Below are 27,072 nucleotides of genomic sequence, written 5' to 3' on the forward strand. Positions count from 1 at the left end.
ATTGAGTGAAATATTAATAAGGATGAGGTAAGGCTCCTGCGATAAAGTAATCCATTAACAAATCCATGATTTAAAGGATTAGAGGTTTATTTTCTTCTCACTTAAAATTCCGAAGTGAACGTTGGTAGGTGATTCATCTCCCTGATGTGAGCAAAGCGATCCAAGTGCCTAGAGGCTTGGGAAATTATGACTGAAGCAATGGATGGAGGGTGGTAGGGTAGCATTATACTGGTATTCCCCAATTTTTTCTGGAATAATCCCCCTCCTCCTAGATAGGGCATTACTCCTCATATTCAACATTTGTGTAGAGTGTGCTTTCTCCTGAGAGGTGTATCGGAAAAGTATAAAACAGCTCTGGCCAATTTATTGCGGTTAAATATAGCATTAGAAGCTTCTTAGTAGAATTACATCCAGTTCAGCTTAAGCCAACATATATTTTTGAACGTTTGCCACACGCAGCAGAAGCTGAGAGGTGTGGTAGCAATGGTGAGGCAGGAAGTCCCTGGGCCTGTAGTTACTTGTTTTCTCTGGTGGCCTTTCCACCTGCTGTTATTCTCTTCAGAGCGGACTTCACTTCCTGGTTCCTCAGGGTATAGATGAGGGGGTTCAGTAATGGAGTGACAACAGTGTAAAACACAGCCACTGCCCCATCCAGGGGACTCTTGGAGCCAGCCCTGAGGTAGGTGAAAATGCAGGGGACATAGTAGACTGTGACCACGGTTAGGTGGGAGCCGCAGGTGGAGAAGGCTCGGCGCCGCCCATCAGCAGTGCGTATCTTGAGGATGGCGTGGACTATGCAGGCGTAGGAGAGCAGAATTAACATGAAGCAACTGGCAGCCACCACCCCAATGTCCACAAAGGTCACAAGCTCATTGACGGTCGTGTCAGCACAGGCCAGTCTCAATACTGCAGGGATGTCACAGAAAAAATAATCCACTTGGTTGGGCCCACAGTATGGCAGACGGAAGGTCAGGGTGGCCTGGAGAGACCCATGGATGGAGCCGGCCACCCAAGCCCCAGCCACGAGGATGGTGCATAACCTCCCATTCATGAGCACGGGGTAGCGCAGGGGCTGGCATATTGCCAGGTACCTGTCGTAGGCCATCAAGGTGTAGAGGAAACACTGGGTGCTGCCCAGGAAGTGAAAGAAATACAGTTGAGCCACACAGCCACCAAAGGGCATTGCCTTGCTGGTAGGAGTAAAATCCAATATTAGCTGAGGGACAATGACTGAGGAGAGCCACATGTCCAGGAATGAGAGCACGCCCAGAAGAATGTACATGGGGCGAGCGTGGAGCTTTGGGTCAGCCCACACGGTGAGCAGAATGAGCAGGTTCCCCAGTTGAGTCAGGATGTAAATGATGAAGAAGACCAGGAAGAGGAGGGTCCTCAGACTGGGGGGGTGAGGTAAGCCCAGGAGATTGAAGCCTGTCACGACGGTGTCCAGGGATGTGTTTTTGGTCTCTCTCATGTCTTTCTGTAGTATGTCGGGATGAGTGGTGAAGTCAGACCAGGGAAATATCCACAGGAGGTGGTGAGAGAATGGTTTCATCTCATGACCAGAGTCTAGGGGGGATACAGAGGACTTCTTTATTTTATTTATTTTTTATTTTTATTTATTTATTTTAATATATGAAATTTATTGTCAAATTGGTTTCCATACAACACCCAGTGCTCACCCCAAAAGGTGCCCTCCTCAATACCCATCACCCACCCTCCCCTCCCTCTCACCCCCCATCAACCCTCAGTTTGTTCTCCGTTTTTAACAGTCTCTTATGCTTTGGCTCTCTCCCACTGTAACCTCGGACTTCTTTATTTTAAAGTAGAAAGCATTTGCCATCAGTCATCTGGGTTTGCTCTGCAAGACAAGCCCTCAGAAGCTGGTTGATTTCTAGATGTCCTGACATGCTCCTTCTATGGGAGATACTATTTCAAGTATTGGAATCCAAGGCACAAGGTTATGTCTTAATAACAGTGTTAGTGAATATGATGGGTCTGTAACCCCAAGGGGGACCACAGAGAAATGGATTTTGGAGCAATGTGGACCAGTTACTCCATAATTACCATCCCTATTGATGGAATGGACTTCTCAAAATGTCTCTTGTAGATCTACAAGAATCTTTGAAATCTAACCCTTATATATTTCTATAATCTTCTTTCTTTGGTTCCCTCAGAGCACCAAGGACCTTCTGGCCCCACTTCTGGAGTATACTGATTCATCTCAACACAGTCTCATTCCTCAGGACTCACTTGGCTGTCACTTCCTTTGGGAAGAGTTTTTCTCCCTTAGAAGACAATCTTCGTGGAGATACGAATTTATATTGTAAACGGCAGTTGCAGCACAGTGTGATGAGAGCTATTTGCCTAAATGCTCCCTGGTTTCTTCTATTAGATTATAAGCTCCTTCAGAGCAAAGACCAAGTCTTTTTTGTTCTTTTACTGTATCTGCAGCACCTGCCACAGTGTTTGGCAACAGTAAGGTAATTAATAAATGTTGGCTGATTGTCTGACTGAATGGCTTTTGCCAACTCGGGTTAGTCCTGCATCCTGTTTCCCTGTGTGATCACATCTCTCCTGCTTTGTGTCACAAAGTCAGCACTGACGGGTGAGGGGACTGGCCACATACTTCAGCAGTGTGAGTCTGTCCCCAGTGTAAACAAAGTCAAAGGCATCACCCATGTTTTCTGTTTGCCTTAGAATGTTATTTAACTTTATTGATTGACCTCAGTAGTTTATTGGTTTTGGTGATTTGGATTATAACAGATTGATTTTTATAGGATTTCACCTTTGGTGTGTTATTATTTTAAGATCTTATTTGACTTTCAACAAATGAGATTCTCAAAAACACTTTAAAGGTATTAAACACCTGAGCACCATATTATTTAAAACCCCCCTTTGATGAATGGTTTGTTCAAAAAAAAAGTTTTTTTCTCCAAATAGTGTTTTAGGTATTTTTACCTAGGCTTAAACTAAAAGATCTTGTAATTCTTAAGAAATAACAAAGAAAAAAAAATTTAAACTGATAGGAGGTTAAGAGGTTAGTTATACGGAGGTGGGACCATCAACAGATCTAACTGCTGGAATGTCGTTAAAAATGTAGGGGTGTCTGGGTGGCTCAGTCGGTTAAACGTCCGACCTCGGCTCAGGTCATGATCTTGTGGTCTGTGAGTTCGAGCTCTGCGTCGGGCTCTGTGCTGACAGCTCAGAGTCTGGAGCCTGTTTCAGATTCTGTGTCTCCCTCTCTCTCTGACCCTCCCCCGTTCATGCTCTGTCTCTCTCTTCTCAAAAATAAATAAATGTCAAAAAAAATTTAAAAAATGCTCTTATAAACATTAATCTCAAACATATACATACATATATGTAAAGATTTTATTTTATTTATTTTGAAGACTTTATTTATTTATTTATTTATTTATTTATTTATTATTTATTTGTTTTAAGTAGGCTTTAAGCTCAACATGGGGCTTGAACTTACAACCCTGAGATCAAGAGTTGCGTGCTCTACTGACAGACCCCACCAGGCATCCCCAGTCTCAAACATATTTTATCTTCATCATTATTTAAAAAGAACTAAGTGGATATAATAATATCCGGTAGTGATTAATATTACTCAATGTCTCATGTTCTATAGAATCCATAGAAATATTAATAATAGACTTTGCCCACAAAGAGAAAAATATATTCGCTATTACCTGATTTTCAGAAGGAAGAATAATTTCTTTCAGGAAGGATGGATGGTACTTTCTATGGCTAGAACAGAAAGGGAAGACAAAATTTGAGAGCATGTGTATGATACCAATTATGAAACCTTATTTTGTGTCAGCTAGAGGAGATACATATTACAGATATGCTCCTATCTTAGGCAAATGATGTCTTTCTAGAATTTTTTATGAAAATCAAATTTTCATAAATCAATTCATATTAGCATTATACTAAAAAGTTATTTGGAGAACATCCATAATGAATCTCTATGGATAGTAAAAAAAAAGAAAAACCTTAGTTCATCTTTCTTCTCCCAGCTGTGGTGCACACATCTGGATGCACTTTCCCAAAGGACCTGCTGGGAGAAGGCTGGAAGACATACCTCTCTCTGTGTGGCTCTGGGTGTTCTGGCTGGCCTGCATGGGAACAGGGGGGCTGCAGTGGTGGGTCTGAGGGAGAAGCTCCTTTTCCAGGCAGAGTCAGCAGAAGACAGTGGTTTCGATTTGAGGTGACGTAAGGTAGAATCTCTTGGAGAGGCAGGGATTGCCTGCAGAAGCACTAAGAGAGACTTTTAGAAAAGAGAACAGCCTTTTCTTTTTTTAATTATTTATGTGTTTATTACTATTATTATTTTTCAAATGATCCTTCCAAATTTCATTTATTTTTATTTTTTAATGCTTATTTATTTTTGAGAGAGACAGAGAGAGGGAGCAGGTGGGGGAGGGGTGGAGAGAGAGGAAGACAGAGGATCCAAAGTGGGTTCCACACTGACAGCAGAGAGACTGATTCGGGGCTCAAACTCACAAACTGTGAGACCATGACCTGAGCCGAAGTTGAAGGCCTAACCAACTGAGCCATGCAGTTGCAACCCCCCTTTAAAAACTTTTTTAGGGGTGCCTGAGTGGCTCAGTCAGTTAAGCGTCTGACTTCGGCTCAGGTCATGATCTCACAGTTTGTGGGTTGGAGCCCCGTGTCAGGCTCTGTGCTGACAGCTCTGAGCCTGGAGCCTGCTTTGGATTCTGTGTCTCCCTCTATCTCTGCCCCTCCCCTGCTCACACTCTGTCTCTCTCTCTCTCTCAAAAATAAATAAACATTAAAAAATATTTAAAAGCTTAAAAAATGTTTATTTATTTCTGAGACAGAATGTGAACAGGGGAGGGACAGAGAGAGGGAGTCACAGAATCTGAAGCAGGCTCCAAGTTCTGAGTTGTCAGGACAGAGCCTGACATGGGGCTTGAACTCACAAGACATGAGATCATGACCTGAGCTGAAGTAGGATGCTTACCCAGCTGCCCCTTCTTTTTTTTTTTTAAGCCTATTTATTTATTTTGAGAGAGAGAGAGAGAGAGAGAGAGCACACAAGCAGGGGAAGGGCAGAAAGAGAAAGAGAGAGAGAGAGAATTCCAAGCAGGCTCCGCACTGTCAGCACAGAGCCCGATGTGAGGCTCGAACTCATGAACCATGAGATCATGACCTGAGCTGAAACCAAGAGTCAGACACTTAACGGACTGAGCCAACCAGATGCCCTTTTTTTCTCTTTTCTAGAGATAAAGGAGCCCACCTAGAAAAAAAAAAGAAGAAAACTAACTGAATAATTTTTCCTCTTAATTTATCTGTGATTTTTTTTATCATAGAGCTGTTAATTTTTTGAAGTTGTGTCACTTAAGCTATTTAAATTGAGGAGTGAAGCAAGCTAAGATTCATCAATTAAAAACATTTTAAGTATCCACATGGTGGCTAATGTGATATAGATTAAAACATTTCCTGTTTTAAATAGTTTTTGGTATTGTTAAGGCCATCATATAAAATAGTTGCACTTTAGTTTTTATGTTTATTTTTTTTAAACTTAAAAAATTCTTTTAATGTTTACTTTTGAGAGAGAGAGAGACGGAGACACAGAATCCGAAGCAGGCTCCAGGCTCCGAGCTGTCCACATAGAGCCTGACATGGAGCTCGAACTCATGGACTGTGAGATCATGACCTTAGCAGAAGTCAAATGCTTAACTGACTGAGCCACCCAAGTGCTGCTTTTAAAACTTTAAAAAAGTATTTATTTATTTATTTTGAGAGACACAGAGAGAGAGAGAGAGCTGGGGAGGCAAGGGCGGGGGGGGGGGGGTGGGAAGAGGGAGAGAGAGAATCCCAAGAGGTTAAGCGCTGTCAGCATAGAGCCTGATGCAGGGCTCAAACTCATGAACCATGAGATCATGACCTGCACTGAAATCATGAATCAGATGCTCAACTGACTGAGCCACCTAGGCATCTCTAACATAGTTGCACTCTAATATCAAAAATATATAATTAAAGAAAAGAAGAAGCTAGTGATATCACTGATATAATCAATATTTAAAGCAGCAAATAATTAGGTGCAGGGGCTTTGGTCTGGAAATTCAAGGGAAAGGCTTCTAGGGATGGAATGGAAGAGAACGGCATGAAGAGAGCCAAGTCAGGGAGGGTGCAACCCTCTTTCCAGGGTCAAGTGGAAGTCATCCTCCTTACAGGATCAGACAGGAAGTCATAGGTTGTTAGGAAGCAAACTCACTTTGAGGCCTTTTCAGACAGTGTCTCTTTCATTTGTAAAAAATCAGATTATTTCAGAGGTTTGGCCTCTTTCTGGCATGCCTACACTGAACTGGGGTTCTGTATAGGGCACCCTAGGGTTGAGGACCTTCTCCAAGCAGAGCACATACACATCACTAAGGCTGAGGCATGAGGAATGACCCAGATTTGAGCTGTTCATCCTTGTTTGCCTTTAGGACAAGACTCAGACCACAGCCCTTTGAGGCCATGAGGCAGCCTGGGCAGAGGCAGAGCATGGAGAATGAACAGAGTTTGGGTGCAGTGGGGAGACATAACCCATGTTTTATTCTAATTATCCCATCAGCATCCTTCCACTGTAAATGAAAAAAACAAACAAACAAAGAAACAAAAAACAACAACCAAAAAACAAAACAAGTGTGTTTGTTAAGAAACTTTAACAAGTTTGTATTGGGGCACCCGAGTAGCTTAGTGAATTGAGTGCCTGACTCTTGGTTTCTGTTCAGTTTGTGAAACAGGGTTGTGGGATGGAGCCCTAAGTCGGGTTCCAAGCTGAGTGTGGAGCCTGATTAAGACTCTCTCTCTTTCTATCTCTCTCCTTCTCCCTCTGCCCCTCTACCCTGCTTGTGTGCTCTCTCTCTCCAAAATAAAAAAAAAAAAAAAAAAAAAAAAAAAGAAAAGAAAAGAAAAGGTATGCAATGGAAGGCCTTCCAGCCTTTGAGGAAGTTGACTGTGTGTGCTCATCACTGGAAGAAAAAGGGTTAACATGTCCATCCCTGACTATGTTTGCTCAGTAACACTGATAAAGCATTTATATTACTTTATTATCTCTCCCCAAATATAGAAAAGACAAATGTTTAAAACTCTTTTTCTCAATTTAGAGAAGAAAGCTCCCAAATCTGGAGAAAGGCTGATTTAATTCAACATTAATATGCTTAATGTGTTAACATTGTGACTAGAGGGTGAGGTAAGAAAGAAGGTGGGGGAAAGAGACACATTACATACAGTTTTTGACAAAGTTACTGAAACTCTTAATGTATGGAAATTAAGTCTTTGCTCCCATTGTGAATTGGCCTGCTATTAGAATGCTTCCCTCGTTGGACTCACGTGGACACAACAACAAAACATTGGAGGAGGCTGGTCTTTCTCTGGTCGAATGAGTGTGTGAGGAAGGTGTCCTTCAGAGCATCCCCTTGGCTTGCGATGATAGGTAACTAGGTCTCTGCTTTGGAATGGAATTAAAATCTTCCAGGGGAATGAAACATTGACCCTTCTAACAGCCTATGAGATCCTCTGCTCTTGGACGCTCTTTACAGATTGAGACTTCTCTACTTAAGTGCCTTGAACTTTACATCAATTTCATTATAAGCCAGATCTTCCTTGACTGAGGGTTTCTTTCTTTCTTTTTTTGTTTGTTTTTTAAACACTATCAAGAGATTTGTAGAGAACTATTTATCTCTTGGGAGTTCTACCCTGAAACATTGCCCCCATGAGAGCTACACTCCCCTGATCCTCATTATTTTTTGTTTTGACAGCAAACAGGAATCATTTCTACATGTAGAAAGTGAGCTGTGAAGAACATGATCTGTTCGGGTGACCTCTAATTTCTGTGATTCCTTTCTTTGAAGTGTTGGGATCACACTTTTATCCACATGATACTCAGAAATTCATTGAACATGTACCTAACTTTTGGGAGGCCTGGACGGCTCAGTCAGTTAAGTGTCCAACTCTTGATCTCAGCTCAGGCCTTGATCTCAGGGTCGTGATTTCAAGCCACGCGTCGGGCTATGTGCTGGGTGGGAAGCCTACTTGAAAATAAGGAAAAGAGGGGCGCCTGGTTGGCTCAGTCGGTTAAGCGGCCGACTTCGGCTCAGGTCATGATCTCGCGGTCTGTGAGTTCGAGCCCCGCATCGGGCTCTGTGCTGACAGCTCGGAGCCTGGAGCCTGTTTCAGATTCTGTCTCTCTCTCTCTCTCTCTCTCTCTGAACCTCCCCCGTTTATGCTCTGTCTCTCTCTGCCTCAAAAATAAATAAACGTTAAAAAAAATTAAAAAAAAAAACAAGAAAAAGAAAATGGACTTAATTTTTAATGATTGAGCTGATTTTTCTTACATGTTCCCACCTCTCTAGATACTGAGAGAAAAAAAATCCCTTAAATTTAGGTTAGTTAAGTACAGTTTAGTCACCATCAATTTGAAGTCTTGGATGGCCCCATTCTTCTTATGGCATGGAGAAAGAGGATGGTTTCAAATTGTTGGAGTGCTCCTTGGATATTTGCTCTTGACTTTGTGGGGGTGTGGCAGTTCTGGTAGGCTCCTTGGACCACGCAGGTGAAGATGTCCCCATCTGGAATTGCACGTGGCGTGACTTGTTCTCCTCAGACTGATTTGGCATCAGTTGTGTGCTGAAGTTGGTTTGTACTGGCTTCCAATACCCTACCGCTAAATTTTCAAAAATTTTATGAGCTCTTTGTTAAGTTTGCAATTAAATTTAAATATAAACTTGCAATTGGACATGTATTTTCAATTAAATATATTAGAAATGAAATAATACTCAAATTATCACTTTCTAATTATTTTTCTTTAAAATTTTTAAAAAAGATTTCACTAAAAATATTTTATTTTTATTTAAAATTTTCTTTAATGTTTTATTTATTTTTGAGAGAGCACAAGTGGGGGAGGGGCAGAGAGAGAGGGAGACAGAGGATCCAAAACGGGCTCTGCGCTGATAGCAGCAAGCCCGACGTGGGGCTTGAACTCGAGAACTGTGAGATCATGACCTGAGCTGAAGTTGGATGCTCAACCGACTGAGCCACCCAGGCGCCCCCCAAAATGATTTTATTTTTAAATAATCTCTACACCCAACATGGGGCTTGAATTTTAACCCCTAGATCCAGAGTCACATGCTCTACCAATTGAGTCAATCAGGCTCCCCATTTTTCTATGTTTACTAGTATCTGTGAGGTTATTCACATCTATCCAATCTTTATGGTGGAAAACACCATACAATGGTGTACAGCCCTTACCAACTTTATACACAATGGTGTCATGTTGGAGTTTGAAATTGACTATAGTAGGAGTATTTAATCCCTGAAAATTTTGTGGTTCTTGGGTGGCTCAGTGGGTGAACATCTGACTCTTGATTTCGGCTTGGGTCATGACCTCACGGTTTGTGACTTCAAGCCCCGTGTGGGGCTCTGTGCTGACAGTGCAGAGCCTGCTTCGGATTCTCTCTTCCTCTCTCTCTACCCGTCACCTGCTGCTTCTCATCTGGACCACTTAATAAAGCATAGACCTAGATGAATGGTATGAGGGCTTTATTTATTTAGCAAGGGGTTAATCATATTTTGAGCAATGTTTGGTAAGAAAGAAAGCTAGTTTCAGATAGAGGAACAGAGTCTCATAAGGAATTTTGCCACTTTGCCAAGTTTTACATGATGCCAGTTGTAAAATGAGATAGTTGAAGAGGACTAGATGCTTTTAAAGCTTTCCTTTGTTTCTAAATTTTTATATTAAAATTTTTTAAAAGTTTTATTTACTTAAGTAATCTCTATATCCAACATGGGGCTCAAATTCATGACCCCGAGATCAAGAGTCATATGTTTTTCTGACTGAGCCATCCAGGCACCCCTAAATTTCTATATGTTTGATAGAGAAAAACCATATTAATCATTTGGGGACATAGGTGAGAATGTGTGTAAATAAAATGGCAATGTTTTATGGTGCCACAAGATGGCAGTATTATATCTATTATAACTAGGCACTATATTCCACCCACATGCAGTAAGTAGAAAATAATTATTCCAGAGCATTCACAAGGGAAACAAATTGCCTTTAACTTTTTCTTTTGCTTTCAGCTTGTTTATTTTCATCTTTATCCCAGTTGCATGAAGTTTATTACAATTTTCTCATCACTGACACTAATAATTTGTTTCCCGTTTTCTACCAGGTTTTAGAAAACATGAGAAAAATGAACAAATGCTGTTTGGACAAAGTCGAGTAAGGTGAGGAGGCAGGCGGCAACCCCTACACATTTGCTCTCCATCTGTTGTTGCACAAAAGCCTGCTGTTGTTCAAGAGACTTAATTCCATGTACACAGGAATTTTAACGCACACTTACGAAATCAAGGAAAGCCTGTAGTCAACATGGGCTCAGCAGTAGCTTTAACAATCTTCATTCCACAGGCCATCCATGAGGGAAGATGATTCTGACCCTGTGTGACAAGAATGAGCAGCAAAGATTCAAATTCCCAGTCAGACAGGAGATTCCAAAAACAAAACTGTGATCACAGCAGGGCTCAATAAATACCCCCCCTTTTTTTGCATAATACATCGATCTTAAGTGTAGTGAAATTCTCCAACATCTATCAACATAGGTTTAAATAAATTTTAAAAAGAATAGCTGTACTGAGGTTAATTCAAATACAGTTCACCACCCTTTCAGAGTGTACAACTCAGTAGTTGTTGGTGTGCTTACAAGGCTGTGTGTTGATCACCAATTCCTGAACATTTTCACCGCTCCAAAAAGAAATCCCATACTCATTAGCAGCCTTTCTCTTTTTTCTTTTAAATGCTTATTTATGCATTTTTGAGAGAGAGAGAGAGAGGGAGAGAGAGAGAGAACACAAGTGGGGGAAGGGCAGAGAGAGAGAGAGAGAGAGGGAGACACAGAATCCGCAGCAGGCTCCAGGCTCTGAGCTGTCAGCAAGGAGCCCAACGCAGGGCTCAAACTCACGAACTGTGAGATCATGACCTGAGCTGAAGTCGAACGCTTAACCAACTGGGACGCCCAGGCTCTCCTAGTAATATCTCTTCACCTTCCTTCCTTACCCCTCCTGCACCCCACCCCCTGGTAACCACTAATCTACTTTCTGTCTCTATGGATTTGCCTTTTATGAACATTTCATATAAATGGATCGTATAAAATGTGGCCTTTTGTGTCTGGCTTCTTTTACTTAGCATAATGTTTTCAAGCTCCATCCACGTTGTGACAGGTATCAGAACTTCATTCCTTTTTATGGCTGAATGCTATTCCATTTTATGGATATACCGTAATTTGTTTATCCATTTATCAGTTGATGGGCATTTTGGTTTTTATACTTTTTGGCTGTTTGAATAATGTTGCTATGACCATTCACATGCACATTTTTGTGTGGACACGTGGTTTTATTTCTTTTGGAATATCCATAAGAGTGTAATTCCTGGGTCATATGCTCTATGTTGAATATTTTGAGGGACTGCCAGATTTTTCTCAGTGGCTGTATTATTTTGCATTCCCACTGGAAATGTACAAGGGGTCCAATTTGTCTACATCTTCAATAACACTTGCTATTGCCCATCTTTTTTTTGTTTGTTTTTTTTCTTAACGTTTTATTTATTTTTGAGACAGGGAGAGACAGAGCATGAACGGGGGAGGGTCAGAGAGAGAGGGAGACACAGAATCGGAAACAGGCTCCAGGCTCTGAGCCATCAGCCCAGAGCTGATGTATATGTATATATATATATATATGTATTATATGTATATACATATGCATATACATACATATATATGTATATATATGTATGTATATATATACATATGTACATATATATGTATATATGTATATATATGTATGTATATATGTATATATATATGTATGTATATATATATGTATATATGTATATATGTATGTATATATATGTATATGTGTATATATATATACACACATATTATATATATGTATTATATATACATATATATGTATTATATATACATATATGTCACTGTAATGTATATTATAATTATAATATATATTATATGTATTATATTATATACATACATATATAATGTAATATTATATATATATACTTTTTAAAGGTTTTATGTGTATATATATATATACATAATATTTATATATATACGTAAAACCTTTAAAAAGTGTAGGACACACTAATAACATGGGTTACGTTAGGGGCTCCACTGAGAATGGAATGAGGAAAGATTTTTTTCCCTGCACACCTTTACTACTTAATGTGAAAATGAATAAGCTTCATTATTTAATTTAAAAGACAGATCTAGGGGTACTTGGCTGTCTGAGTCAGAAGAGCATGGAACTCTTGACCTTGGGATCGTGAGTTTGAGCCCCACATTACATACAGAGATTACTTAAAAAACAAGAACAACAATTTTAAAAAAGAGAGAGAACTGAAAAGAAAGAAGAGAAGGGGGAAATCAGGGAGGAAGAAAATGAGAATTAAAGAAAAAAGAAAGGAAAAAGGAAAAACTTCAACCATATCTTAAACCATTTACCAAGATACCTCAGAAAGAAATTTCCTGTGATCCGATAATATTTTTCCAAACCTATTGGCCTCTCACGAATACCATTTACTGTCAAAGGCAGCAATAATAAAAAAGATGGATGGGTTGCCTGGGTGACTCAAACATCTGACTCTTGGTTTCTGCTGGGGTCTTGATCTCATGGTTCATGGGTTTGAGCCCCACATCAAGCTCTGTACTCACAGTGTGGAGCTTGCCTAGGATTCTCTTTCTCTGCCCTCCTTTCTCTCTCTCTCTCTCTCTAAAAAATAAGTAAATAAACATTTTTAAAAAGATGGGCAAGGGGCGCCTGGGTGGCTCTGTACTCACAGTGTGGAGCTTGCCTAGGATTCTCTTTCTCTGCCCTCCTTTCTCTCTCTCTCTCTCTCTAAAAAATAAGTAAATAAACATTTTTAAAAAGATGGGCAAGGGGCGCCTGGGTATATGTATATACATATAATACATATATATATAATACGTGTGTATATATATATATACATATACATATATATACATACATATATACATATATACATATATATATACACACATATATATACATATATACATACATATATATACATATATACATATATATGTACATATATATACATACATATATATACATATATATATACATACATATATACATATATACATATATATATATATATATATATACACACGTATTATACACACACACACACACACACACACACACACAAATACATGTATAAGGGACACCTGACTGGCTCAGTGGGAAGAGCATCTGACTCTTGACAGGGTCATGAGTTCAAGCCCCACATTGGGTGAAGAGATCACTTAAATCAATAAAACTTAAAAACATGTATATAGTACATATATTGATAAAGATAAGACCAGTTAACACCCTCACTCTGCAACTGGCTTTAGAATTTTTTTTTTTTAGAGAGAGAGAGCACAAACCGGAGCGGGGAAGAGGGGCAGAGGGGGATAGGGGCAAAGGGACAGAGGGGCAGAGGGGTAGAGAGGGAGAGAGAAAGATTCTTAGGCAGTCTCCAGACTCAGCACAGAGCCCTACGTGGGGCTTGATCCCATGACTCTGGGATCATGACTTGAGCTGAAATCAAGAGTTGGACACTCAGTCGACTGAGCCACCCAGGTGCCCCCTTCTTGAATTTTTTGAAGACTATTTCTATATTAGCTGTTGCAAAAATACATAAAGCATAGCCAAATTCCCTTCTCTCTTTTAAAATTTTCAAAAAAATGTTTATTTATTTTTGAGAGAGACAGAGACAGAATGCGAGTGGGTTAGGGGCAGAGAGAGAAGGAAGCACAGAATCCCAAGCAGGCTCCAGGCTCTGAGCTGTCAGCACAGAGCCTGATGCAGGGGTCAAACCCACCAGCTGTGAGATCATGACCCAAGCCGAAGTTGGATACTCACCCGACTGAGCCACCCAGGCGCCCCCCCTTCTCTCTTTAACTTTTTTTTTTTAACGTTTTATTTATTTTTGAGACAGAGAGGGACAGAGCATGAACGGGGGAGGGGCAGAGAGAGACGGAGACACAGAATCGGAAGCAGGCTCCAGGCTCTGAGCCATCAGCCCAGAGCCCGACGCGGGGCTCGAACTCACGGACGGCGAGATCGCGACCTGAGCTGAAGTCGGACGCTTAACCGACTGAGCCACCCAGGCGCCCCTCTCTTTAACCTTCAAAACATATACGACACAGAAACACATGTTCAATGTGCTTACACACGCACTCCACCTGAAGATGATTCCTTTCTATTTTATTGTGTCATGCAAAAGGGAAACTATTAACATTGTCACATTGACTACTTTTTGCCTTTGCCTTGTGTTATTCTTCCTATTCTTGTCATCTCTTGTTCTTTACACACCATTCTACTGTTCAGTGTTCACAGAATCTCCTGGACTACAGCCTGTGGATTCACCAGTAGAAAACGTTCCTGCGAGGACACTGCTCTGAGGGAACCCGCAACTGCTCCTGCGGAAGCTGAAAGTCACCTGTCAAGAGAGGAGCTTCCCACCCTGGTGTTTCTTCTGGGTTTTGCATCCAGATTGGGTTTTCCTCCCTTAGCCACAGGGAGGGCACGGACCTTCTGCCGCCGGTTCCAGCAGCTCAGGCACCGGGGATGCAGTGCCTGGCCCGGGGTGTCCCGCAGCAGATGTGGGGAGATTTCCTTCTTTATGTTTCCCTGACGGTGGGAAGGAAGGCTCGAGTCAGTAGCAAACTCTGCAGGGGGGGTTCAAAATAATTTTCTACCGGCTGAATGCTTGCCACCTCTGGTCTTTGTAATGAAGGAGTCTTTTCTGATCCACATTTTCCTGAAGTGGTGCTAACCGTCCCCATATTACTACTGCTACCGTGGCTGCTGCTACGCCTAAGATCACTACCGTTGCCGCTTCACTGTCACTTGTGTCTGTCTGAGGAACTCCTCCAGCGGTGGCAGTGTTCTCCTTTTCAATAACGCTGTGGCTCCCGGGAGCGCTGCCCTGCCAAGGACCCGCGTGTTCTCACAGGCGCTGCGGGACAAGGCGTTCAGCAGCCCACGGAGGGGACGGCTCTGGAAGGAGCCTCTGTGCGGGCCAAGTGCACGAACCAGACGTCTGGCTTGGGTGGGCCGGATTGGTACCAGCAACGTGGCAGCGGAGCCCCCACACGTGTGTCTGAAGTGCTCTGGATGGTTGGGAGAGGAGAGGTGGTTTTCCTTCGTTCCTTGGTGGCTCTGATGCATCCAGTTACCTCCTCCCGGCCGAGCTGCAGAGGACAGACTCTGCCTCTGCCCTCTGTGCCCGTGAGACACGCGGTGGCTACGAGGCCTCTTCAGCTGCACCCAACTTCACAGGTGACCGTGGCAGTGAGAAACTGTATTTCCTGAGTGGATGCCTGCTTACACCTCTAATTTTAAACTTTGGAAGAATGTAACAGAGGACTCCGAAAGTGAATCCTAGTATTTCTGAACCACTGACTACTCTCTTTTTCTCTCTTTCTTCTGCTTTCCCTCCTCCTTCTGCTTATTTGTACTTCCAAGATCCCCCTAAGAGTTGAAGATAGAATTTGCTTTTGGGGGAGGCTCTTTATTCAGAGCAAGGATCCCTTGGCGAGTACTTTTGTTTATGCAAAATAGTAAGTCATGTACTCATTCGTTTATCCCTGGGAGGTTCTGAAATTGGTGAAGCAAATGCAAATGTCTCAGCTTGAGATGTTAATGTTGCTTTTAATTCTGTGAAATATGTCCTCATTTTTGTATTTCTCGGAGGGCTTATTTTGATATTATTTAACTTTTAAGTGGACTTATCCAGCACATTGGAGAGTGCAAGGTCTGTGGACTTAGGGAGTGAAGGGAAGATCACAGAGAACCCCCCTATTTGGAAAGGAGGAATGAGGTCATACAATGAGGCTGAGGGCAGGTGGGGAAAGAGACAGCAGGGAATGCCCAGGAAAGCACTGGATGATGGGCACAGATAGTAAAATCTAACATCCAATTTAAAGATTTTCTTGTTTTCCATTGTAATTCTTTTTTTAAACATATTTTTTAATTTTTAATTTAATTTTTTTATTTAGAGAGAGAGAGAGTGTGTGAGCAGAGAAGAGGAGCAGAGGGAGAGAGAGAGAATCTTAAGCAGGCTCTACACTCAGCTCAGAACCTGACACAGGGCTTGATCCCATGACCCTGGGATCATAACCTGAGCTGAAATTGAGAGTTGGAGGTTCATCCAATGGAGCCACCCAGGCACCCCTTGGATTGTAACTCTTGTATGCTATCCCAAAGTCTTTGGCATTTGTTCAACATTGTAGCCTATTCATTTTGAGTATAGAGGGAAATGCAGAAATTTTTTCTCATATATGAGTTCCTCTTTCTCTACATTTTAGGAGATATATCTGTTTCCATGTTGTTTTTTTTTCTCCTTAGCATTGGATGTTTAGGTTCTTTTATCAGCTAATTTTGAGTCAGTCTTTTGGCATACACAGAACAAGAGGGACTTAGCGGTGGTGACTACAAAATAAAGGAAAAAGGGATGGTTTTCTCTCAACAAATGTTTTACTGAGTACCTAATATGTGCTAGGCATTCTTTCAGTTGCTGTGGTGCCATCAGTGAGTAAAAGATTCCCTGCATGTCCTGCTTATGTTCTAGTGAAGACAGAAAAAGAGTAGACCTTTTATAAAACATGTCTTTGAAAATAAAGGGAAAATAAATGTGACCCTTAGAACTGGACTTCATTGCCTTTTAGAGGGAGAAATGTATGATGTTTGAAAGCAATGCTGATATCATGTGCTTGTTTTATGTTTTAAATATAAATCAGTCATGAAATGAGTAAGAGCTATAAAACATTGGATGACTACAAAACTACAAGTCAAGTTATCCAAAGAATCTCAATCTTTCAGGGAGCCTGGGTGGCTCAGTTGGTTGAGTGGCTGACTTTGGCTAGGTCATGATCTTAGGGTTTGTGGGTTCAAGCCCTATGTCAGGCTCTGTGCTGACAGCTCAGAACCTGGAGCCTGCTTTGGATTCTGTGTCTCCCCCTCTCTGTTCCTACCCTGCTCTCTGTCTCTCTCTCTCTCTCAAATAAACATAAAAAAAATTAAAAATAAATAAATAAACAAAAATACATTTAAAACCACTACTCATCAACATTAATATTAAAAAACAAACAGAGAATCTCAATCTTTCAAATGACTCAAATGTATCTGGGTTCATAGTGAGTCCCAACACATAAAATCAAAGATACCCAACATTTAAATACAGGATCTCACACTGAAGTAAATGACCTTTAATATGTATATTATTCGTAAAAATGAAAAATAAAAATTTAGGTGCCTCATTGAAACTATGAGGGAGATAGAGTCTAAAAAACTTTTAGTTTAAAACATTAAAAAATTAAAAAAAAAACTAGCAAGTAGTGACTGGTAAACAGAAATGAGTATTTAACATTTTAAGACATGTAAATTATCGATTCTTTCCTCACTCAGAATGGTATTTTTGTATTTGGTGACTATGAGGAGTATCCATAAGGGCTTCTATGGGTTTATTCATTATGACCTTGTTTTTATACATACTTTTCCCTAAAAGTCAGAAGTTTCTAAACCACACATTTTTCTACCACGCTTGCCCGCAGCCCACCGTGGTCAAGACGAAAGAATGCTTCTCTTTTTGTTTTTAAAGTCACTGATCTAATGTTTATTTGTTTTTTAGAGAGAGAGAGAGAGTGAAAGTGAGCACAAGTCAGGGAGGGGCAGAGGGAGAGGGGGACAGAGGATCCAAAGCAGGCTCTGCATTGATGGGAGACAGCCCCACGTGGGGCTTGAACTCATGAACCATGAGACCATGACCAGAGCTGAAGTCAGACACTTAACCCACTGAGCCACATAGGTTCCCTGATCACTTCTCTTATACTTTATATCTTTTCCAGTAGGATTTCCATCCTCTATCTGACCTAACAGCTTCCATTTCCACTTGGATGAAGGTTGGGTGCTAGAGGTTAGAGTAAGCCATTACCAGACGGTGAGAACCAAGGTATTTAGAATTATACTCGTCCCCCGCTCCTTAACCACAGTTTCACTTCCCACAGTTTCAGTTGCTCGCAGCCAACCGTAGTCCAGAAGCAAATGATCCTCCCTTTGACTTATTGTATGGAGATCAGTCGTAGCCTAATGCTACCTCACAATGCCTACCTCAGCCCCTTCACTTCATGTCATCACGTGGGCATTTTATCATCTCACATCATCACAAGAGGAAGAAGGGTGAGCACAGTACAGTAAGATATTTTGAGAGGGAGAGAGATGCATTCACATAACTTTTATTAGAGCATATTGTTGTTATTCTATTTTATTATTGCTGTTAATCTCTTACTGTGCTTAATTTATAAATTAAACTTTATCACAGTATGTCTGCATAGGAAAAAATATATGTATAGAGTTTGGTACTATCTGTGGTTTCAGGCATCCACCGGGGGTCTTGGACCTGCAGTCCAAGAGGAAACTGTTGTACTGTGGGTCCAACTGGGAACTCAGCTCAGTTGTCACATTTAAAGAACACTAGTTTTGTATGGACTTGGGAATCAGATAATTCCAAGTTCAAACCCTGGCTTCACAGGATGTTCTGATACAATCTCACAGTCTAAACCATGTTCTCAGGGTGGAGAAGAATTGGAGTGCATCTTGTCTGAGTATCTTCCATGATGTTTAGAGTGAAGCTTCCTGAGCTCTGAATTTTGAGCATCTCTTGACCTTGTCAAGTACTTGAGGATGAATCCAGCTTCTGTGTCCTTTGCTTTGGAACTTTTGTGCTTTCTATACTCCTTGTTGAACAAGGTACAATGCTCCTTTAAATTTTTTTTTTAAAAGTTGGGAATGCAAGCTGGTGCAGCCACTCTGGAAAACAGTACGGAGGTTCCTCAAAAAACTAAAAATAGAACTACCCTATGACCCAGCAATTGCACTACTAGGCACTTATCCACGGGATACAGGTGTGCTGCTTCGAAGGGACACATGCACCCCCATGTTTATAGCAGCACCATCAACAATAGCCAAAGTGTGGAAAGAGCCCAAGTGTCCATCGATGGATGAATGGATAAAGAAGATGTGATATATATATACAATGGAGCATTACTAGGCAATCAAAAAGAATGAAATGTTGCCATTTGCAACTATGTAGATGGAACTGGAGGGTATTATGCTGAGTGAAATTAGTCAGTCAGAGAAAGACAAAAATCATATGACTTCACTCATATGAGGACTTTAAGAGACAAAACATAAGGGAACATAAGGGAAGGGAAACAAAAATAATATAAAAACAGGGAGGGGGACAAAACAGAAGAGACTCATAAATATGGAGAACAAACTGAGGGTTATAGGAGGGGTTGTGGGAGGGGGGATGGGCTAAATGGGTAAGGGGAACTAAGGAATCTACTCCTGAAATCATTGTTGCACTATATGTTAACTAATTGGGATGTAAATTTAAAAAATAAAAAATAAATTTAAAAAAATTTAAGTTTTTTATTATTATTATTTTTATTTCACAGAGAGAGAGAGCAAGCACAGGGAAGGGGCAGAGGGGGAGAGAGAATCCCAAGCAGACTCCATACTCATTGTGGAGCCCAATGCAGGGTTCATTCCCATGACCCTGGGATTATGACTTCAGCCTAAATCAAGAGTCAGATGCTCAACTGACTGAGCCACCCAAGCACCCCAAGATACAACATCCTATTGTCCAGTTATTTTTTAGTCCTCATGTTTGTGGAGTTTCTAGGACCACATTGATACTCAGATGTCTCGAGTATGTTCTCATGGTGGCAGTTAACCTCTCTTTAGTTTTAGTTCCTAAGAAAAATAAACCAAATGAGTGGTGGAGGAAAATGCTCTCACCAACAAGAGTACACCCTACCTCAGGTGGTGTAAAATGGTATCATCAACAAGAGTACATTGTTAGGAAAACCTAGTGTCTGCAGGGATATCTACAAGTGTGTTAATACTCCAGAGGAGAAGGCATGTGTGAGTTATGTGACCCTTTTTTTCCAGGTTCTCCTAATTGTTCCCTCCCTTGTCCCTTCTTGCCTAGGGATGGTAAATAGTTGGAGTGTTACTAAGCCCCAGGTTCATCAGCTTTTCCTTGTGGTTCCTCTACTCCCGTATCTTTGTAAATAGCTCCTATGTCAAGAAACCCTTCTCAAATTATCCTGTTTTGAGTGGGCCATCCATTTCCTTTTGGGAAATTGGTATAATCCATCCAAATGTCTTAAGAGTTCTTTGCATGTGTTTTGAAGGGTACAGGGTGGTGAAGGAGGTCGGTTGGAAGAAACATAAAGGCCAAGATCTTCATTAAGAGGAGTTTTACACATGAGTAAACAAACAGACAAAAAGCAGAATCAGACCTATAAACACAGAGAACACACTAATGGTTGCCAGAGGGAAGGGGTGGGAGGATGGGTAACATGGGTGAAGGGGAGTGGGAGATACAGGCTTCCAGTTATGGAATGAATAAGTCATGAGAATAAAAACACAGCACAGGGAATAGCCAATGATATTGAAATAGTGCAGAATGGTGACAGATGGGAGCTATGCTCACAGTGAGTACAGAATAATGTATAGACTTCTTGAATCACTATGCTGTACACCTGAAACTAATGTAACATTGTGTGTCAACTACATTCAAATACAAAAAAAGAAGGTACAAATATTCTAATTAAAAAAAGAAGAGTTTTAAAATTTGGATGACATAGCTTCACACTCTCTAAAAAAAAGTCCTTAAAAGATTGGACAATATGAATTTTGATAGGTGTGTATTCTTGGTAGAGGGGAAAGCTTGTGGCAGGCAAGCCCTGGGCATGCTTGACGCCTGCAGTAAATCAGTCAGGATGAGGGAGGGAAGAGAGGGTAGAGACATCTTGGGAGATAAGGTATGTTGGGTTCAGATTTTTTGCACTTTGAACTCCAGATTGAGGAACCTGCCTTTATTTTTACATTCACTGGAGAGTCCTATAGCTTGTACATTTCAGAAGAGTAATTTTCACTATGATGTGGATGAGGAGGAAGAAGACGAAAGACTAGTCAGGACATCAAGAGAGACATTGTAAAAGTGGAGGGGACAGAATTTGGTGTCTCAGCACATGGGGACAGCGAGGAACAGGAAGGGAACTTCATATATGATCCAGTATTTTCAAGTTGAAGTGCTGGGGAATGTTAATGCCATGCATAAGCAAAGAAACATTGAAGCTATAGAAGTCTAGGGTTTAGGGGCAAAGAGAATGTTGAATTTTCTGGCAGAACAGACTTCCAAAGTTGTTGTCACATTCTCATCCTCTTCAGCCTTTCCTAAAGCATTTTCATATCTCACAAGGTAGCCAAGGGGTAGAAGTAATGCGTCCATTTGTTTCTAAACAAATAATGTCAAACAATTTGAACCAATTTAATGAGAAGAAAAGATTATGAATACAAGGAGTTCAGAAGTCTCTTCTCAATAGAATTAAATTCAGTTCAGTGTAAGGTAGCAGTTTATGGAACGTTTGCCACACGCAGCAGAAGCTGAGAGGTGTGGTAGCAATGGTGAGGCAGGAAGTCCCTGGGCCTGTAGTTACTTGTTTTCTCTGGTGGCCTTTCCACCTGCTGTTATTCTCTTCAGAGCAGACTTCACTTCCTGGTTCCTCAGGGTATAGATGAGGGGGTTCAGTAATGGAGTGACAACAGTGTAAAACACAGCCACTGCCCCATCCAGGGGACTCTTGGAGCCAGCCCTGAGGTAGGTGAAAATGCAGGGGACATAGTAGACTGTGACCACGGTTAGGTGGGAGCCGCAGGTGGAGAAGGCTCGGCGCCGCCCATCAGCAGTGCGTATCTTGAGGATGGCGCGGACTATGCAGGTGTAGGAGAGCAGAATTAACATGAAGCAACTGGCAGCCACCACCCCAATGTCCACAAAGGTCACAAGCTCATTGACGGTCGTGTCAGCACAGGCCAGTCTCAATACTGCAGGGATGTCACAGATAAAGTAATCCACTTGGTTGGGCCCACAGTATGGCAGACGGAAGGTCAGGGTGGCCTGGAGAGACCCATGGATGGAGCCGGCCACCCAAGCCCCAGCCACGAGGATGGTGCATAACCTCCCATTCATGAGCACGGGGTAGCGCAGGGGCTGGCATATTGCCAGGTACCTGTCGTAGGCCATCAAGGTGTAGAGGAAACACTGGGTGCTGCCCAGGAAGTGAAAGAAATACAGTTGAGCCACACAGCCACCAAAGGGCATTGCCTTGCTGGCAGGAGTAAAATCCAATATTAGCCGAGGGACAATGACTGAGGAGAGCCACATGTCCAGGAATGAGAGCACGCCCAGAAGAATGTACATGGGGCGAGCGTGGAGCTTTGGGTCAGCCCACACGGTGAGCAGAATGAGCAGGTTCCCCAGCTGAGTCAGGATATAAATGATGAAGAAGACCAGGAAGAGGAGGGTCCTCAGACTGGGGGGGTGAGGTAAGCCCAGGAGAATGAAGCCTGTCACGACGGTGTCAAGGGATGTGTTTTTGGTCTCTCCCATGTCTTTCTGTAGTCTGTGGAGATGAATGGTGAAGTCAGACCAGGGAAATATCCACAGGAGGTGGTGAGAGAATGGTTTCATCTGATGGTTAATGCCTGCCTGAGTGATGAGATAAACAGGAAACTGCCACAACTTTTAAACAATTTTTATTTACTTATTTTTATTTTAAAGAAGAGGTGGTGTTGCCATCAACTATTTTGGTTCACTTTATAAAAGAAACTGTCCAGAGACTGTTTAGTTTCCTAGATGGATGGAATCTTTGATCGATTGGGAGATACTGAGAGCAGAATTCGGCAGATCAAAGCACAGGGGGACATGTGAATGATAGAGAAGGACCAATAACTCCAAACAAAAAGCCCAACCAGTGAAGAGGGGCTGAGTCAGGTTAAGGTAGAGCAGTGTGGAACACATTTCCCACAATGACCAAACTTACTTTTCCCTCCACTTCCCATCATTGCAGTGCCTCAGCTAGAATCCCATCTCCTCACCATAGCATGCAAACATGTTCATTGTATGTCGCTTATTTGCCACTCGGTCACACCCCTTGCAATTCCTTCTTAGTGTTCAGTTCAAAGGACCCCTTGAGGCTCTCCCAACGGCATACTCCAGCTGGGAGCCTATGCACACCATACCTTCTCTGTTCCCTTCACCTGGGTAATGCTCACTCTCCCTTCAGGACTAAGTTGGGAGACCCTTATCTGCAAAAAGACCTTCCCGATTCCTGAGGACCATGCTTATATTTCTCAGAGCATGTATCACATTCTACTACTATTGTCCAGTTTCTTATTTGTCTCCCCTATTAGTCATCCCATCTAACACAGTAAACGTGGTCATTTATTTTCTGAATGACTGAATGGCTAATGGGAATGGATGTTGCCAAACCCCACGGAACAGACATAGTGTTTCTTTCTCTGCTGTATCTTGTTTGTCTAATCCTTGGACCCACCCACTGACTAGCGAACATCTCATTCTTATGCGTTTAGTTTTATTATAACAAACTCCAAGGGCCACTCTTGTTTTTTATTGCTCTAGGATATTATTTAGATTTATTGGTTGATTGATGTGGTCCATTGGTTTGGAATTGTATGTTTTTGTATGGGGTTATAGAGCAATTTTTATTGTTTATTATAATAGCATTGGTTAATGCAGGACTTGATCTTTAGTGTGTATGTGTGTGAATATATACATGGCATATATATATAATATATATAATATATATACATATATACTTTATATGCATATATATACACACACATATATTTGTGTGTGTGTATATATATATACATGTATATATGTGTATATATACATATATATGTATACACACATATATATATGTGTATACACACATATATACACATATATACACATATATATACATGTATATACATATATATACATACACATATATTTGTGTGTGTGTGTATATATATATATACATGGCATATATAATATATATAATATATATACATATATATTTTATATGCATATATATACATACACATATATGTGTGTGTGTGTGTATATATATATATATATATATATATATATATATATAAAGTCAACTGTACAGTAACTCTCTCTAAAGACCTTGAGAGAATGTGAAGTTCCTGGTCCAGATGATAAGAAAAGATAGAGGCACGACACGTATTTGTTGAAGAGACTATTCGATAAAGATTTTTCTCCCCACACTCAGGTTTGAGATGGATTCATCTGCCATTTAACTATAGTATCTTTGTAATTTAAATGACTATTTGCAGAGAGCAATTTAAATGGTAACAGATTAATTATAAATAACATGTGAGTATTAACAAGTTTAATCCTTTAATCTCCACCAGGAAATTTCCCCGAGAGATTTTATCTTGGTTATTTTTAAAAGTAACTTAATTCACATATTACGATTTAGGAGCTATTAATAGTAATAATAATACTTAATATACCTGGCTCTTCAGTTCAGGGTCCATAGAAAATGTTAAGCGTGCCCTCTGCCCACAGAGAAAGAAGAAATATCAAATTTTTACTGCCTGAGTTTTAGGAGGGCACCTTGATTTATTTGAAAATAGATGGGAAGACTAGTTCTTTTTTTGGGTAGAGTATACAGAAAAGATAGAAATAGTTGGGATTAAGATTACGCATAAAACAGTAATTATGAGCCAAAGTAATTTTGTTGTCAATACAGACATAATATTAGTGTGCTGCCACTTAGGCAAGTGATGTAATCCTGAGATTTTTTAAATGAAAGTAAAATTTTGTATAAATAATTAATAGAATGGTGCCACTGGGGGATTTATTTAACGGATTTCTATAATGCATATTTATGTATAGTGAAAAATCCTCTCTAATTTATCTGCCTTGCTAGTCTGATTTTTCTCATTTGTTGTGCATAAACCAGGCTCCACTTTTTCCAGGTGCCCTGCTGTAACCTTTTGGTCTCTAGATTCTGGGGGCTCTGCTTGGTGAGATCAGGAAACTGAGGTGTGTTACAGCTGGTGGGTTTGAAAGGGGGTTACTTTTCTAGGCAGACAAGACAGAGGATGGTGGTTTTGACTTGGGGTGTGGTGGTCAGAGTTGCAGAGGTGGGCAATCTGTGGTGCAGAGAGGTTGGCCGAGTAGATTTCCAGTGGATTTTTGGAGAAACAGGAAGTAAGTTTGAAGAAGGATCAGAGCGAGAGGAAAATAGTCTGGCCATACTCCATCCCCCTCCACCCCCCCCGCCCCCCCCCCCCCCCCACCGGCCCCGTTCACCCTCTACCCCATCAGCTTTCTGTGTCATTTTGCTTTGGGTCCACTCCTGTTTTCAGCTGTGGAAATTTAGGTTATTTAAAGTAAGGGAAGTGGCAGACTGAAAATTTTTCAAAAAATTAAAAACAATTTCACCGTATCTACCCTAGCTAATTAGATAAGCAAAGTATTTTATTTTACTTTTTTTAAGTTTATTTATTTATTTTGAGAGAGACGGAGACAGTGAGAGTGCAGGAGGGGCAGATAGAGAAGGGGAGAGAGAATCCCAAGCAAGCTCTACACTGCCAGCACAGAGCCGGGTGAGTGGCTCGAACTCACAAAAGGGAGAGATCACGACCTGAGCTGAAACCAAGAGGTGGACCCTCGACTGACTTGAGCCACCCAGGAGCCCGATAAGCAAAGTATTTTAAAGTTTCCCCAGTTTTAGGGGCATCTGGGTGGCTCAGTTGGTTAAGTGTCTGACTTCAGCTCAGGTCATCACCTCACTGTTTGTGAGTTCGAGCCCCAGGTTGGGCTCTGTGCTGTCAGCTCAGAAGCCGTGGGGTGAAAGAGTGGCGCTGAGAAGATAAAGACAGGTGGGGTAAGAATTCTATGGAGCTGTGGGCTCATGGGATGGGCTACTTTCTGTATCCTCCCCCTAGCCCCCAAATCAGGCCAGTTTGGTGTGAGCACGTCTCTCTCTCTGGTTGGTTTTTTTAAAATTTTTTAAACGTTTGTTTATTTATTTTTGAGAGAGAGACAGAGCGTGAGTGGGGGGAGGGGCAGAAAGAGAGGGGACAGTCTGAATCTGAGCTGTCAGCACAGAGCCTGACTGGTGGCTCAACTCACGAACCGTGAGATCATGAGCCGAAGTTGGACGCTTAACTGACTGAGCCACCCAGGCACCCCATTGTGAGCACATCTCTTGCAGTGAGTGCCTTTCCATTGGAGCAGCAGCTCAGGGGAGGGCAAGCCTCTAGCTAGCTAGCTCTGGGATTTGGGTCAGGAGGGGACAGTTAGGAAATTCTTGAAGATGAGGAATGAAGACTGGTAGTGTTGTTTCAGACACAATTAGGATCAAAGGACCTTTACCCTTGGGACAAGACCCAACCCAAATCTGTTTCTGGAAAAAAGATTCCTCTTCCTTTATACTCATGCACAGTTAGATATTCTGGTAGAGCCAGAGCAGAGCAGGGGAACTGCAGAGAGTTTGGGGTGGCCTTGGCATATTTTATCTATTCTCACAGCAGTGCATCCTGTTCTCCCAAAGATTTTTAAAAACAAGCCTTGCTTAAGGCGAGGTACCTGGTGTCCCGAAGAACAGAAAGGTCACGAATCCGGCTTATGTTTGCACAATTACCAAAGAATCTTCTTCACGACTTCTGTGACTCTGTCACTGCCCAGCTGTGCCCTAAAAAGAGAAAATGAAAAGAAAATGTTGTTAAGATTCTTCTGAGTATTTTTCTCATCGCAAAAAGAAATTCCTTACATTTGGAAAGAAGGAGCTTGATTCTAGCAGTTTGGGAAAGAATTGAGGACGCAGATGGAGAAACTGATCGATTTAACACTTGGTGAAATAATAGAAAATCTTAAAGTTCCAAGATTAGTTGGTGACTATAGTTTGAATGGAGCGGGTTTCAAGACTGCTTTTCCATCTGCTTGGACTCACTGGACAGAGCTGCAAAGTTGTGGAGAAGGCTGGCTGTCCTTGAGCCGAATGGTCCAGCAGCCAGGGGGTTGTGCTTCAGACAGTCAGTCTGGCTTGTGGTAAGGGGCTCTGCATCTGTTTGGGG

At 41.4% G+C, this 27,072-nt stretch overlaps 2 protein-coding genes across 4 annotated transcripts; both read right to left on the bottom strand.

The window, feature by feature from the left end:
* Window positions 1-374: 374 nt before the first annotated feature.
* On the bottom strand, window positions 375-26,651 carry LOC125167397 (olfactory receptor 10G2-like). 3 transcript variants are annotated; one of them, XM_047861491.1, is made up of 6 exons: window positions 26,585-26,651; window positions 10,359-10,452; window positions 8,426-8,680; window positions 4,085-4,249; window positions 3,693-3,750; window positions 375-1,566 (listed from the first exon to the last, which is right to left on the bottom strand). In XM_047861491.1, exon 6 carries the CDS (start codon window positions 1,550-1,552, stop codon window positions 515-517), a length of 1,038 nt encoding a protein of 345 aa, XP_047717447.1. In that variant the 5' UTR covers window positions 1,553-1,566; window positions 3,693-3,750; window positions 4,085-4,249; window positions 8,426-8,680; window positions 10,359-10,452; window positions 26,585-26,651; the 3' UTR covers window positions 375-514. The 3 variants fall into 3 exon arrangements, with proteins under 3 accessions (XP_047717447.1, XP_047717446.1, XP_047717448.1); XM_047861490.1 differs by having other exon boundaries at window positions 4,085-4,270; XM_047861492.1 differs by lacking the exon at window positions 8,426-8,680.
* LOC125167400 (olfactory receptor 10G2) lies at window positions 21,520-26,665 on the bottom strand. Its single transcript, XM_047861495.1, has 2 exons — window positions 26,585-26,665; window positions 21,520-22,574 (listed from the first exon to the last, which is right to left on the bottom strand). The coding sequence occupies exon 2, from the start codon at window positions 22,559-22,561 to the stop codon at window positions 21,605-21,607; it is 957 nt and encodes a 318-aa protein (XP_047717451.1). The 5' UTR covers window positions 22,562-22,574; window positions 26,585-26,665; the 3' UTR covers window positions 21,520-21,604.
* Between the last annotated feature and the right edge of the window lie 407 nt (window positions 26,666-27,072).

The sequence above is a fragment of the Prionailurus viverrinus genome, chromosome B3, assembly GCF_022837055.1.
Source record: "Prionailurus viverrinus isolate Anna chromosome B3, UM_Priviv_1.0, whole genome shotgun sequence".
Taxonomy (NCBI): domain Eukaryota; kingdom Metazoa; phylum Chordata; class Mammalia; order Carnivora; family Felidae; genus Prionailurus; species Prionailurus viverrinus.

What these genes read in the sequence shown, in the direction of transcription:
- LOC125167397 (XM_047861492.1), bottom strand. Translation starts at nt 1,552, where the DNA reads ATGAAACCATTCTCTCACCACCTCCTGTGGATATTTCCCTGGTCTGAC.
- LOC125167400 (XM_047861495.1), bottom strand. Translation starts at nt 22,561, where the DNA reads ATGGGAGAGACCAAAAACACATCCCTTGACACCGTCGTGACAGGCTTC.